The sequence below is a fragment of the Macaca mulatta genome, chromosome 12 (genome assembly GCF_049350105.2).
Source record: "Macaca mulatta isolate MMU2019108-1 chromosome 12, T2T-MMU8v2.0, whole genome shotgun sequence".
Taxonomy (NCBI): domain Eukaryota; kingdom Metazoa; phylum Chordata; class Mammalia; order Primates; family Cercopithecidae; genus Macaca; species Macaca mulatta.
Window position 1 is genome coordinate 144,464,272 of NC_133417.1, and position 14,354 is coordinate 144,478,625.

A 14,354-nucleotide genomic window follows, 5' to 3' on the forward strand; every position below is an offset into this window, starting at 1 on the left:
TGCTACTGCCTCTGGAATTCACTCGGGTTCTGGAGGTCCATCTATTGTCTATCCCCAAAAGCCTGTATCTGCAGCTATGTGTTTTTCCAGTTCACAGAGTGGCCGGAGCCATTACCCAACTCCAGCAACAAAACTCCCGATGTGCTTACGCTGGAAAACCCAGCATCAGGGTTCCCAGGAGAACAACCAAGGGGAGAAGCAAAGGACAGCCCACACTCAGCGCACACTGAAATACAAGCACGGAACATCAGGGTTCCCAGGAGAAAAACCAAGGGGAGAAGCAAAGGACAGCCCACACTCAGCGCACACTGAAATACAAGCACGGAACACACACTGCCTGACAGGGACAGAGTGAGCCTTCACCTCCAGCTCCCCGGAGCGCTTGCGGTGCACGGGGCAGGGCCTGCCCTCCATGAGTGCACAGCTGGATGAGGGGGACCCACAAGAAAGCAGAACGCTATGCAAAGCATGTGCCTAACTGCCTGCTAGTCCCCATTTCACAGATGTGGAAAACTGAGGCATGGAGGTAGAGAAACCCGCCTAGGTCACATGGATGGGAGTGAAAAGCTGGGTCTGGCTGACGTAAAGTTGACAGGCTCACTCTGGGTGTTAGCTTCTTGTGTTTGATGCATGTGACACACTAGTATAAACTCAGTGGCTTGAAACAACATATGTCTATTATCTTACAGTTCCAGAGGCCAGAGTCTGACATGGGGTTTACGGAGCTAAAGTCAGAAAGCCGGCAGGGCTGCGCTTCTTCTGCAGGCTCCAGGGCAGAATCTGCTCCTGGCCTTCTCCAGCTTCTGGAGGCTGCCATGTCCCCTGGCTCCTGGTCCCTTCTCTCCTCAACGCCAGCACCTGCGTGGCCGTCTCTGCTCTGTCTGCATGCCTCCTCTGCCTCCAATCCTCTTGATTTCTTCTTTAAAGAACCCCTGTGAAGACAAAGGGCCCACCCCAATCATCCAGGATAACCTCCTCATCTCCAGGTTCGTAACAGCCCCATCTGCAGAGCTCCTTTGGCGGCATAAGGTTACCCAGTCACAGGGTCTGAGGATCAGCTGAGGGACATTTCGGGGGTTCCATTATTCTGTCAACCACACTCTGGCTCCTTGGCCGAGATCAGACTAGAGGGGCAAGGACAGAATTGGGGCCAGGTGAGGAGGCACCTGCAACAGCCACGTGGGTGACACCTGTGGCTTGCCACGTGTGGCAATGCTGGCGCTGTGAGCAGTGGCCAGGCTCAGCACACATGTTGATAGCTTTAAGGAGGTATATTTTACACTCCACCCTTCTCAAATGTACAATCCAACAAACTTTTAGATTTACCAAGTTTTTAGAACATTTTCAAACTTGACTGGGACCCTTCCCTCTGCACACACTTTAATGGGCAGCTGCCAGTGCTGGCTGCCAGGCCACGCGTGGGGCTGGAGAGAAACAGGAGTCAAGGGGACTCTCAGGATCCTAAGCCTGGTGGTTGCCCTGACTCGGGGAGGACGCGGGAGAAGCAAGTTTGCAGGGGAAGATCAGGAGCCTGCTTTCAGACTTGCTGAGTCTGAGAACGCCCACCTGGGGATCGAGAGCAAGCGGCTCTAGGACCTGGAAGGCAGGTGAGACCCAGGCTGGAGCCAAACATTCCAGCGACAGAATCAAGATGGTGTTGTGATCTATGATTTGATGGGATGAGGCCAGGAGATCACCAAGGGAATGACTCAGTGGAAACGAGGAGTGGGCCAGAGATGAGCCCTGGGGCACTCGGATGTGAAGATGCTGCAGAGATAAGAAAAACCCACCAAGGCGCCCGAGGACTGGTGGCCAGGGCAGGGGAAGGTACCAGGAGCACGTGGTGCGCTGAAGAGGTGCTTCCACCAAGTCAACACTGGTGAGAGGCCGTGGGCTGAGGCTGGGCACGGAAGCTGGCAACAGGGAGTCATTGGTGACACGAAACCAGGGGCTAGCTGCTGGGAGCCCAGAGAAGCAGGGTCCACGCCCCAGAAACCTGGGGTCCCTGCAGGCCAAAGTCCCTCATCTCACCTGAAATCAGCAGCGAGGGCACCAAAGACCATCGTCAACCTCCTTGCATCTGGAGTGGGCAAGGGCTGAGGACGGGGGTGGCTAAAGGCACAGGGAGCTCGAGTTCTACCACCTGGAGTCCATCTCTCTTCTCTGGTCAACAACATGAATGGCGGCAACACTAGGAGACACCCCCGCAGGAAATGCCAGACCTCTCTCTAATCTCCAGGCAGCACACACCCCTTCCCCACTAACCAAAACAGAAAGAAGACACAAAAACTTCAAAGCAAGAAAGTGTGGACTGGCAAAGCTGTCTGCGCCAGCACCTCTGCACCGGGCTCCCTGGAGGAGGTGGTCATCAGCTCTGCACAGGCATCGGGGGTCTGCGAATCTTGGTTCCTAAAAAATCACCCGGAATAAATAATGAGTGGTGCAACCTCTCTGGAAGGCAATTTGATAATGCGTGTTAAAGTCCCCAAGTAAATATTTATGCCTTTGACTCGACTCATAAAAGTTATGATATAGTCATAGAATGCACCCAAATTTATTTTAAAATAATATGTACTTCTAACACATTAAACCCTAATTTGTTTAAAAAATCAAATAAACTCTTCAGCATACATATGGACTTGTGCTTACATTGTATATGGCTTTTACATTTTAATTAGGACCATATTATGCATGTTTTTTCCCCTAGTAATCACTGTGAACACTTTCCACATCAATGAATATAAAAACGCACGTTTATATATATATACACACATGCACATAGATATTCATGCATACTCACGTATGTACATATATATGTAGTATTTATGCGGAAGATTCCATTCAAGAACAAAAATGAAATGTTCTCATACATCTTTCCAGAGGAAAAAAAATAAAAAAGAAAAAGTCTCCAAAAAACCTTGGCACTAAGAGCTGATCTTCTCATGTTCCGACCTGAAAGACAACTGGGGATGAGGAGAAGGATGAGGAGGGTGCCCTACCAGCTCTGACCTTGCCCTCTCAGGACACCTGGAGACATAGGTGCTCACTGTCCACACCTGCTGTGCTGCAGACCGCTAACAGCCAAAACCTTCTGAAGAAGAGAAGGCTTTTTTAACTGAGTTTTAAATTTTATGTGATGCTGAATATTTATGGTATGAACATCTGAGCCTTTCCTCTTGAACTGAATGTCCTTCCAGGAACACAGCCTCCTTCCCTGGGTGAAGCCCAGACCCTCCGCCTTCACTCTACCCCGCTGCACGCCTTCCCCCTGTGGGCTACTTGGGCCCCTGGGAACAGGACTGACTGGGAAGGGTGTGTGTCCTTCCCTTTCCCTGGGCCAGGACGGGAGTCTGGAGAGAAGTGGGCGCGCCGGGGTTCCACTCGCCGCACTCGGCTGTCTTTCTTGGCAAGTCAGAATGTGCACAGGAAGGAAGCTCTGACTAAGCCATCTCGAACTATTCTCAACAATTTCTAAATGACACAGTCCCTGGTTTGTCAGAAGAGACGTAAGTAGCAAAAGACAGGTGACTGCATTCACGCCACCTTCCCTTCCCCCAGTGTAACTCCAAACCCCGAACCCCCTTAGAGCTCTCCTATGGAAAGGGAGGCTCCTTGGCAGACAGAGGACTCCCTTGCAGACATTCTCACACCCTGGGCCACGGCAGGCTGCGGGCACCGGGCCTCAGGGTGGGCACAGGAGGACATGCCTCTGTAGGGCTCCAAAGGGCCGCTGGTGGCAGAGCCTGACACAGCACAGGCGGGAACAGGGTCTCCAGGAGCCGGCAGCATCGCTCCCAGAAGCTCTTGGAAAGCAAGAGGCCCTTCTACTCCCCTTCATGGTGGATAATCAAGTCACCAGACCTTCAAAACCGACTTTCCAAAACCTAGTGGTTCACCTAAAATTCCTCACATTTTAAATGGAAATGGTAACGAAACTAAAATTTGGGGGAAGAAACTTAATGTAACTGTTTTCTCTTTTTTCTCAGTGATAGAATCAGTAACCATTTTAAGGCTAATAACTTGATAAATGTCAGTCTAAATATATTATTTATATGTTATAAAGAGAATCACCAAAACTAAAAATAACACTGCAAGTAACAAAATAAAGAGATGGTGGAAAGTGTCTGTGCCGACGGGCTACTCTCTCACAGGGACATCAGCACACATCGTCCAAAGGTGCTGGAACAGGAAAGCACAGTTCAGGGAAAGCATATGAGCTTGTAAGAGTTCCCACAGTAAGAACTAAAAAGAGAGCACGGCCTTCTACACGGCCAGAAGGAGAAGAAACCACACACGCCAGACCAAATAAAAGGTAAGAAAGCCCATATCCAAGAAGTCAAATAGAAAACAAAACAAGAAGCCTTCACAACAGAAAACAGGGTTGGGCACAGGAGCTCACGCCTATAATCACAGTGCTTTGGGAGGCTAAGGTGGGAGGAGGATCGTTTGAGGCCAGGAGTTTGAGACCAGCCTGGACAACATCATAAGACCCCATCTCTACAAAAAAATTAAAAAGTCAGCCAGTAGTGGCGACACGTGCCTGTAGTTCCAGCTACTTGGAAGGCTGAGGCAGGAGGATTGCTTGAGCCTGGGAGGTAGAGGCTGCAGTGAGCCATGATCATTTCACTGTACTCCAGCCTGGGTGACAGAGTGAGACCCCGTCTCAAAAAACAAAAACAGAAAACAGAACATAAAATTGGATGAAAACTGTAGAAGAAATATGTCAATTTTATCAACATTCATAAATAACAGAGTTACATGAAAATTATCAGATTGGATAAAAAACAGAACTGAACAATCATTATATTAAAAACAAATCCAGTGTAAGGCTCAGATTCAATGGGTAAAAAGCCCCAAAAGGCAAATAGAAACAAATTGAAATGTGCAATCAAGATATCAATATCACAAAGATTAAATCCAACACGAAATACCAAACAGATTTGCCCATTTCCTAAGTATAAAGCATACAAGTTACAAAGAGGATGGAACTGTCTAAGGCATGCATGATGTGTACCTTCAAGGGAAAACACAGAACACACAGAATGCAGACACACGTGCTCAGCACTAGACAGGAACTTGCCCTTGCACACTCATGGCAGAGCAAACACACAGGAGGTGTGCATACAGAGGATGGGAATAGTACAATTCCTACTTCAGCCAACAGATAGGTTTCGAACCGCTTACCACTAAGCCATGTATGCCTTTTGTTGCAAGCCCCCATGAAACATTTACAAAAACCAATGCCATGTAAAGAACACAATTTCCAAATACACACAGTGTAGACTAAACACTTCAACACACAGCAACAGAACTAGAAATAAAACCAGGAAACAAAAATCCGACCATAGGAAAAATAAGTCTCTTTCTCTTAAACACTTCAAATTCTAGTGAAAGTGATACACATTTATAAAGTAATGAACACATCACACGTCGAAAATTGTAGGAATTGCCTAAAATTGAGGTCAGAGAACAATGAATAGCTACCTACATTTAAGTAACTACAAAAGGAACCCAAACAAATAAAAACACTGGACTCAGAAAGTTAGAAAAAGAACTAGAAAATTAAAGCACACATTGTGCAATGAAAAAGAGGAAGAAGATAATAAAGATGAAAGAAATCCGCCAGATTGCTGATCTAGGCAGAAGTGATAAAGCCTACGCGGGCACAGTTTGTGCTTCTTAGGGCAAGACAGTGACCTCGGAGAAGATGGTACCAGAAGACTCTCGGGAACCGGTCAGCAGCCTTTCCTTATGAAAATCTTCAACGACACGCAAAGTTAGCGAGAGGAGTATAATAAACACCCATGTATCCAGCTACCACAATGATCGACCTTAGCCATTCAGCTTCATCCATGAACATCCATCTTTTTTTCTTTATTTCTAATCCCATGGAATGACATATCTCAACTTTAAATGGGTAACAGATGGGAAATGAGTCACATATTTTATTACAGGTTTTTCACACTAATACTGTGAATTTAAAAAATAATTATAGATTCACAGGAAGTTGCAAAGAAAGTCCAGAGAGGTTCCAGGTACCCTTCTACCAGGTTTCCCCCACTGGTTCCACCTTCTGTAGCCAAAAAAGCCGGGGACCGACCTTGGTGCCACGCTGTCATCACGACCAAGGCGGAGTACGCCCTCCCCACGAAGACCCCCTCCCGCCGGCCCTTGGACTTAGCTCATGCTGCGGGCGGTGACGTGTGATCCGCTGAGTGAAGCACAGAGGCCTCCCGCCCTGTCTCTCTCTACCTTCCCTGTTTACAGTCGCCTTAAATGACGCCTCCACGTGAAGGAGAACCCGTCAAACAGTGTCAGCGTGCTTGCGAACACCATTTAGAAAAATAAAAGAGAAGTGAAGGGGATGGAGCGGACATTGGCCCATTCTCTGACATGAACAGCCGAGGAAAGCCAAGGTCTGGGCACCACGGTGCCACCTGACACCACGTCAGGGGAGGAGTTGGGAGCATTCTGGGAAACCCTCTGGAAAAAAAATCACAGCTCCAACCAACAAAGCTAAGAGCATCTGGTCACCCCACAGGGGCTACTGAAACGCAAAGCGGAGCAAAAAGGGCAGGGGTGTGGCAGGAGCTTCGGAGACCCTGTCCCCCTCCCTAGGGGTTAAGAGTGGCCACCTGGGAAGGACGGCCCATGCCCATCTTTGTGTCCTCAGCACTCACCGCAAGGCCTGGACTCAACTGTGTCACTTGAGTCACCTGGAGTTGCGCCTCAAAGTGCGCTGAGAGTGGGACACACACACGCACGCACACACGTGCGCACACGCGCGCGCACACACACACACACAGCCTTCAACTGAAGAACGGTGACTTCCACATCTGTCCACATTCTTAGAGGCCCCCTGAATGTAGGATAAACTCAGAAATCTCATTTTCCAGCCAGTCCTCGTGGATGAGAGCCATGTTCACAGCTCACACAGCTGGATGGGATTCTTTTCTGGTGAATATTTCTTTCAGAGGGTTCTATTAAATGACAAGCTGAAACTATTGAAGCGATTATGAACTTTGAGGAAATAAAACTTTCCTTAACAGGTCACTTAAATGGCTCTTTTCTTCTGAGTAATAAGCTGTATCAACAATGCAGCAAGCTTTACTCAAAAACGTATTCCAAATTTGATTCTAACAGAAAATAAAGTCCTTCCTTGCCAGCATTGAATCCAAATATGGCTGTAAGTTCGCCGCCATAAGGGGCTCCAAAGACCCTTCCCACCCAAGGGCTGACACCCTGTGCCACAGCGAGGCCAGAAACATACCAGAAACGCCTCGCTTCGCATCCCCGGCTTTTACGGCAGCCCATGATGTTATTCTCGTGGAATTCTGCATGCAGAGTCCCTGGGTGCTGGCCGTACCAGCCAGGGCTCTATCTGGAGGGAGCAAGACCATCTGTGTGCTTTTGCTCCGTGATTTAATGGAAACGCAAGTGTTAGATTTTTTCCCTGCTCCCTATTTCAGAATTATCCTTAAAGCTCTTTAGAAAATCCTTTTAATGTTTCTAATTTGTTCTATATCCCCAGGAAGAAAAAAAAACATCTTTTGGAAATATTTGCAAGCTCAAATTGAGCAAGAGCTGAAAATAAAAACCTGGCATGCAGTTGGTAAGCTGTGGCTTTCAAGAAGTGCACAAATGTACTTCCTGGAAACTATAAATAGAACCAGGCCTTACCCCATACCAAAAAAAAAAAAAAAAAAAAGGCGAAATGTGCTTTAAGTTCTCACACAGAAGCGCAGCCACTAAAGACAAGCATGACCTCCAGAAATAACAGACAGAGCCACCGTCTGAGATGCTGCTACAATCACGTGATGGACAAAGCATTCCTGGAAAATCATTCTAAGACTCTACAATTCCAGTGCAAAAGCAATCGAATAGAAACAATAACAAAAGACTAACGTTTCTGGACTGAGCACGAATTTAAAGTGTTTTTGCTTTGTGATCTTTCGTCCTCACAGCCCCCGAAGCAGGTCCCGGCGGGGACCCGGGTATCACAGATGGCAGATGCAGCCAGTAAGCGTTGTCACCTGGAACACCACCACCTCCCCGCAACCACTGCAGCCCGTCTCTCTAGCCTGCTCACACCAGCACAAGTTACACGTTACTCCTGAAAGCTATCCAAATACCCTAAACCCAATGGATAAAAATATATTGTCTGAAAATTAAAAATAGTTTCAGTGGTCTAGGAAGTCTACAAACCCCACTGCAGTTGTTCTTGCCTTCTCAGTTACGTAAGGTCAAGTTTACATAAGAACACATTTCAGAATTTCCTTCTTAGCAACCTCCAAACGTTTGGTTATGTGTTTCACCTAACAGCTGGGCCAAAGTAGGAACCACTATTACTTAACAGTAACAGTTGAAATATTTAAAAATAGAAAACATTTCTTGTACTTGGCATTGGAGAAGATGAGAGGGCACCACGGAAGAGGCCTGAAGGAGGTAGCCCCTCTCCTGTGGGGTGAGCCAGCCTCTTCCAGGCAGCAACGTGCATTCCGCCTGGGCTTTCTGGAGACCGGCGTGGGCTACAGCATCTTTCAAGGGCACTGTGGGTGGAATGATCCAGCAGGCAGGTGGAAATGCAGAAGGCAGGGGGCTGTTTCAGACTTCCGTCCAGAAAAATCACCTGGGAAGCTTGTTAAAAAGTGACTTACACCTCCCAGCCTCAGTTCCTGAACGAGTAACTACTGTGTGATGTCCCCAGGGGCATTAAATGCCAATGAACACACAGTACTTAGCTGAGTGACGGACGGGTGGCCTTGGTAAGGGGACCTGTGGCCATCAGTGTCCTCCTCATTGCTGTAATTAGCGGGAATCGCAGGTCCCACTTTGAGCAGGACCTTGCTGCTGGCTGTGGAGGCTGTGTGCTCACATTCTCTGCCCAACAAAGATCCTGGAGCCGGTAACTCTCTTGCCAGCAGTAACACTTTACAAAGCAGGATTTGGTAGAAGATGCATGCTAGCACTAAGCAAACATTGTTTAAAGAAAAAAAAAAAAAAGGAAAAGAAACAAAGTCTACTTTGTGAACCTTGCACGGAGGAGATCCACTGCCTGGGAGAGTTCATGTCCATGTATCTTTCTGCTGTGAACACCCAGCGCAGGCCCCTCCCAAGTTCGGCTCAGGCTCACAAACGCCCACCACTCAGCGTCTCAAACTGGGTGCCTTTGAAAGCACTGCACAGATCCATACTAATCCTCATCCCAGCGCAGGGTCCGCTCCACCCACATTCCCCATGAATTCATGCAACTCCATCAGCAGTGCTTAAAGCCAAAAATCCTGAAGTCACCCTCAACTCTTCTGTTTCCTGCACAGCGCATCTGCAACCTAAGGAAATCCCCTCTATGTCAAATATCTCTAGAGTTGGTACCATTGTCTACACTCCCACTCCATCTAGCCGGACTGAGCCCCATCCACTGCCTGGCTGCTCCCAGACCCTGGTGGGTCTCCCTGCTCCTCCGATGCCTGCCCCACGTGGCCACTGCATTCGCTATGGCACAGGTCACGTGGTGTCGCTTCTCTGCTCAGAATCTCCAGGAGCCTCCGTGTCACTCAAAGCCACGCCTTTTGAGTCTCCTGCGCTGTCCACTCCCTCTTCTCCTGACCAGATCTTTGGCCTGCAGATGTCTGCTCACCTTCTAAGGAGGTCTGCCCTCACCAGTGGGTGTAAAATCACAGCCCCTCCACTCTGAGCTCCGCTCTGCCTTCCCTGCTCTACTGTTTACTCATGGCCTTTACCAGTTTCCTCTCTTCCTCCCAGGGTAACACGAGCACCATGAAATAGGGTTCTCTGTGTCAATCATAAATACGTGAATCCCACATGCCAAGGACAGGGGCTGGCATTAGAAGACCCAATCAGTATGAATGGGTGAATGAATGAATGAATGAGTTTAATGCAGAAATCCACCCTCCTGAATCCCCTCTGTCCTTGACTGCTCACCCTCCTTCACAGCAATTCTTGCCTCTCACATGTTCTATATTGTAGATAATTTACAATCAATAAGCTTGAATTAATGAGCATATTTAGAATCCCGCACCCAACAACTAGAGAATTCAAACTCTTCTCACACATATATTAAAGATTCATAAACATTGACCACAAAGCAAGTCTCAATAAAATTCAAAGACTGGGTAATTTCTTACCATAATGGAGTAAATTGGAAACCAATAACAAAAAGCATGACTTGGAAAATTCAGACTTTCAGAAATCAAAAAACACTTCTAAATACTTCATTTTTTCAAAAAAAAAAAGGAACCATAAAACAAATTTCAAAATAACTTTCTTGAGAAACAGCAAGACTTTACGAAGTGCTAAGGTAATACGTTTTACAAATTAAATACTACAAATCAGAACTTAACCGAAGCAGCCCCATTTGAACCCCGAGGGAAGCACCGCACAGAATCCTGACTGCTTCCATCCGAAAGGAAGAAGGGCTAAAAATTAACAAGTGAAACATTCAATCTGAAAGTTAGAACAAGCATATCCGAATAGCGCAGAGAAAGGAGAACAGCGATAAAAACAGGAATTAATAAAACAGAAAACACACACTCACAAGAGCAGATCCACGAAGGCAGAAGTCGGTCTGTGGGAGAGTAAAACACAGCTGGACTCCCACAGCCTGCAGGGCTGCCCCCTCCCCAGGGGGAATGAGAACACCTGGACGGAGGGGTGGAGCCTGGACGGAGGGGTGGAGCCTGGACGGAGGGGTGGAGCCTGGACGGAGGGGTGGAGCCTGGACGGAGGGGTGGAGCCTGGACGGAGGGGTGGAGCCTGGACGGAGGGGTGGAGCCTGGACGGAGGGGTGGAGCCTGGACGGAGGGGTGGAGCCTGGCTGGGCTCAGGAGCAGGAGAGGGAAGCCAGGAAAGCGGGGGAAGGCAGGTCCCCCCGGGAAGGCCCACGGGAAGGCCCAGGCGGGGCTGGGTGCTCAGCAGACTGCCGTAGAACTGAAAGAAGTGCCAGCCCCTTCTTCAGGCGCCTGACTGAACCGCCTTCAATTTCTTCCCCTCACCCGTGGCCACATACCTGCTACCCAAGGGACACCTCCAGTCCTCCCTCACCTGGTCAGACACCTGGCTCTGACGGCCCCTTGGAGCCCCTCGTTGGAAACACAGAGGGCCTGAGTTTGGTTCTGCATCACACATGACAGTGTGTACTGTGTGATCTTGCTGTGAGGTCCAGAAATGGAAACCTTCCTTAAAAGATGGGCAGGTTCCTCCAGTAGGGGACGTGGTGTTGGTACAGTGAAAACATGACATTAGGGTCAAATGCGGCCGCTGAGAAGGAACACCTTTTCAGCTGGACTGCAACCACCCAACACAGACAAGGGTTGGCAAAGGGCCATCTCCCTCATCCTGGCGGCACAGGCTTTGAGATGCCACTGAGGGCTCTGGATACATTTTACAATCCACAGCCTTAAAGCACACAAAGCTGGTAATAAAAGAAAAAAGATAAAAAGCCCTTTAACCACAAATGATGTCATGATGCAAAAATTCATTCCTGGATAATACTTCTGGCCACCAGTGACACTCCGAATACACAAACCAAACCAAATTCGCAGTGGAAAAAAAAAACCCTTTCTTCCAACCAATCATCACTTAGAACTGTGGAATCTTCCCCCAGAAACACTCAGTGAGATTTCTCTGCATTCTGTATCAACACAAACCTTAGGGTCACTGCTGGGACTGCCACACAGCTTTCTTTCTCCCTCTAAAGTAGAGAAACAACCAGTCACCAGCTCCACCCCATCCGGGTTTGGTGTGGATGTGTGGACGGTTTTAGAAGCATCCAGAGACGGCATCCCCAATTCTCCACGATGCCCCAACCAACAACCGTCTGCTTTCTTACCACCTGTGTCCCTTGCTACAGGCAGAGAGTAAGCTCTTCAGAACTCTGGGTCTACAGCAACAACAATGTAAAATGTAACGGGGCAGAACACCTTGTGATCAACGTAAATAACCCAAACACTCTAATGTCCACCCAGGATTGAGAAGCTTTCTATCTTTCTGCCTCAGGCGCCAGGGACAGGGAAAGAAGCCGTTGGAAAGTGAGGCTGGCTTGCGGGCGGGGCTGGCAGGGAGCAGTGTCCTCAGCTGCGTGGGGAGGCACGGGTCCCACCCGCCAGCCACGGGGTGGCATTTCAGAGCCACAGGGACATTTCTGGTAAAAAATAACGGAGTGAACACAATCAAGTTGTCCTGCTCCAAGATCCTGCTAAAACAGTGTGTGGATTGTTTAGAAAGACACACCAACACAGCACACATACAGGAGATGAGAGAGCGGCCACAAAATGCTGGAAGTCAGAAAGGATCTGGGTGAATAAGGTATCAGAGACAGCAAAGCTGACCCATCAGCCAGGGTGGGCCAAGGGAGGGGCAGACCAGTCTCGGTCACACAGCCCTCCGGGGCACAGGGACTGGTGGCACCAGGACTGGAGGTAAAGGAGCATGAAATATCTGCTTAGGGAATGCAGGACCCCAACCACCACTTACCCCACGTGGCTGGCAGCCCAGGGACTACTCCCCTCTGGAGAGGGAGATGGAACAGTACTGAAAACTGCGACCCAGTGGAAGTTGGCCAGCTGCACGTGAGGTGTCCTGGTCTTCCTGCCCCAGGATGGGGGCAGGCAGCATTCGGCCCTCCCAGTGAGGTCACAGGGGTCAAGCAGCCTGCTGGACACCACTGCCAAGCAGAACCGGCAGCCCCCAGTGGTCAGCACCGTGCATGCCCCTGCAGGTCCCGCCAGCCTCAGTGCCCTCTGCTGCAGATGGCAGATAACCGTGCTCACCAGAAAGGCCAGGAAGACCGTCATCACAGAAGGCAGAGCCTGGACAGACAGACAACAAGCACCTTGGGGGAAATACAGACAGACAGAGAAACAGAGAGAAGGGAAGACAGGCCCTCCAAAGACAGTGGCCAGGAGCGGGAGGCAGCCCTGGAACTCCAGGACAGGAGGGCATGCCTTGGGTGCTGAGGAACACAGTCTCCGCCCAGTCAAATGAGCAACCGAGCCTCAGAGGGGCTAACACCATTAAAAGCCAGAAGGGCCCTCTGAAGGCAAACATGACAACTCAGCAGCTTCATGAGAATCACCGCCCCGCAGACCAGGTCCCGCGGGCTGCAGGTCCAGCCGCTGCCACTGCAGGGTGGCCCGGGCCCTCTGCTAGGTCTCCCAGCCGCTTCCATCCACCAGGAATCTTCTCAAGACACATTTTCAGCGCAATTCAAGCCCTCCTGTTGTGATGCTTCCTAGCATCCGCTGGGCTGGGTTTCACTTGAGACGGTCGCTCCTAGGGACATTGCCACAGAGGGATGGGAAGGTGGAAGGGACGGTGGTTGAGCTACAGGAAGGGCAGAGCCACGAACCTGGGTCCAGGCAGATCAGAGGGCACCAGGAAGCAAGCGTGCAAGAGAACACAGACCCCTCCTGTGTGCCGGACGCTGCACCAGACACTTGCCCTCGCTGCCTGCGACCTGGCCCAGGACCAAGCAGCCCCGGGACGCCAGGTGAGGAGCAGCCTGCTGGAGGCCACGTGGCCGACAGGAGACAGGAAGGCTGTGCTGCCCCCATGTCTGCCCGGCTCCCAGGCCTTAGAGCAACTCAGCTGGGCCCAGGACCTGACCCTTCACTCGCCTCTGTCAATACCCAGCCCGAAGCGGGATGGCAGGAGGGAGCTGCCACTGTGAGAGTTACGAGGAAAGTGAATGTGGTGGAAACAGAGGCGCTGTACACGCCACCTGAAAGGTGCTGTTCTTGGCCCCACAGTGTTTCCAGAGAAGCCTGACGTTACTGCTCATAGAAGTTCACAGATCTGAGGGGAAGGAGAGCAGAAACCAGACGTGACTGTCTCCAGGTGGCAAAAAGCAAACAGCATCAGAGAAAAACAGGACTATCTGAAAGTGTAGGGGAGGATAGGGATGAGGCATTGGGAAGGACTGGAGAGAGAAGGAGGCATCGAGATGAACAGGCCCTGAAAAATAACACCTTTTGAAATTCTTTTTTTTTTTTTTTTTTAATCGTAGATTCTTCTTTAATCAGTCCAGGGTGTGGCTTGGCTTTGGAAGGCTTTTTCTTTCTGGCTCTTTTTTTTTTTAAACAATTTTTACTGATGCATAATCGATGCATATAGTTTGGGGGTACATGTGATAATTAAATACATTCATATAATTTGTAAAGAGCAATTCAGAGTACTTAGGATCTTCATTGCCTTAAATATTTGTCTTTATGCTAGGAACATTCAAATGATTCCCTTCCAGCTATTTTGAAATGCACAGTAGATGATTGTATGCTGCAGCCAACCTACTGATCTATCGAACGCTAGTGTACAACTGAGGGTGAGAACCGTTGGGTAGA

General features: G+C 49.3%; 1 protein-coding gene across 29 annotated transcripts in view; it reads right to left on the bottom strand.

Annotated features, from left to right (window-relative positions):
* Positions 1 to 14,354, bottom strand: part of HDAC4 (histone deacetylase 4) — a 352,953-nt gene that overhangs the window by 168,028 nt on the left and 170,571 nt on the right. For 5 of the 29 annotated variants that reach the window (XM_077956672.1, XM_028831298.2, XM_028831299.2 and 2 more), the window contains one exon: positions 688 to 932. The exons of 22 other annotated variants lie outside the window; for them this stretch is intronic. In XM_077956672.1, the coding sequence (XP_077812798.1) occupies positions 688 to 817 (130 nt within the window). In that variant the 5' untranslated portion in view covers positions 818 to 932. Of the gene's footprint in view, positions 1 to 687; positions 933 to 1,566; positions 2,410 to 14,354 lie in introns of all 29 variants that reach the window. 2 more of the 29 variants (XM_077956670.1, XM_077956671.1) reach the window with 1 other exon arrangement.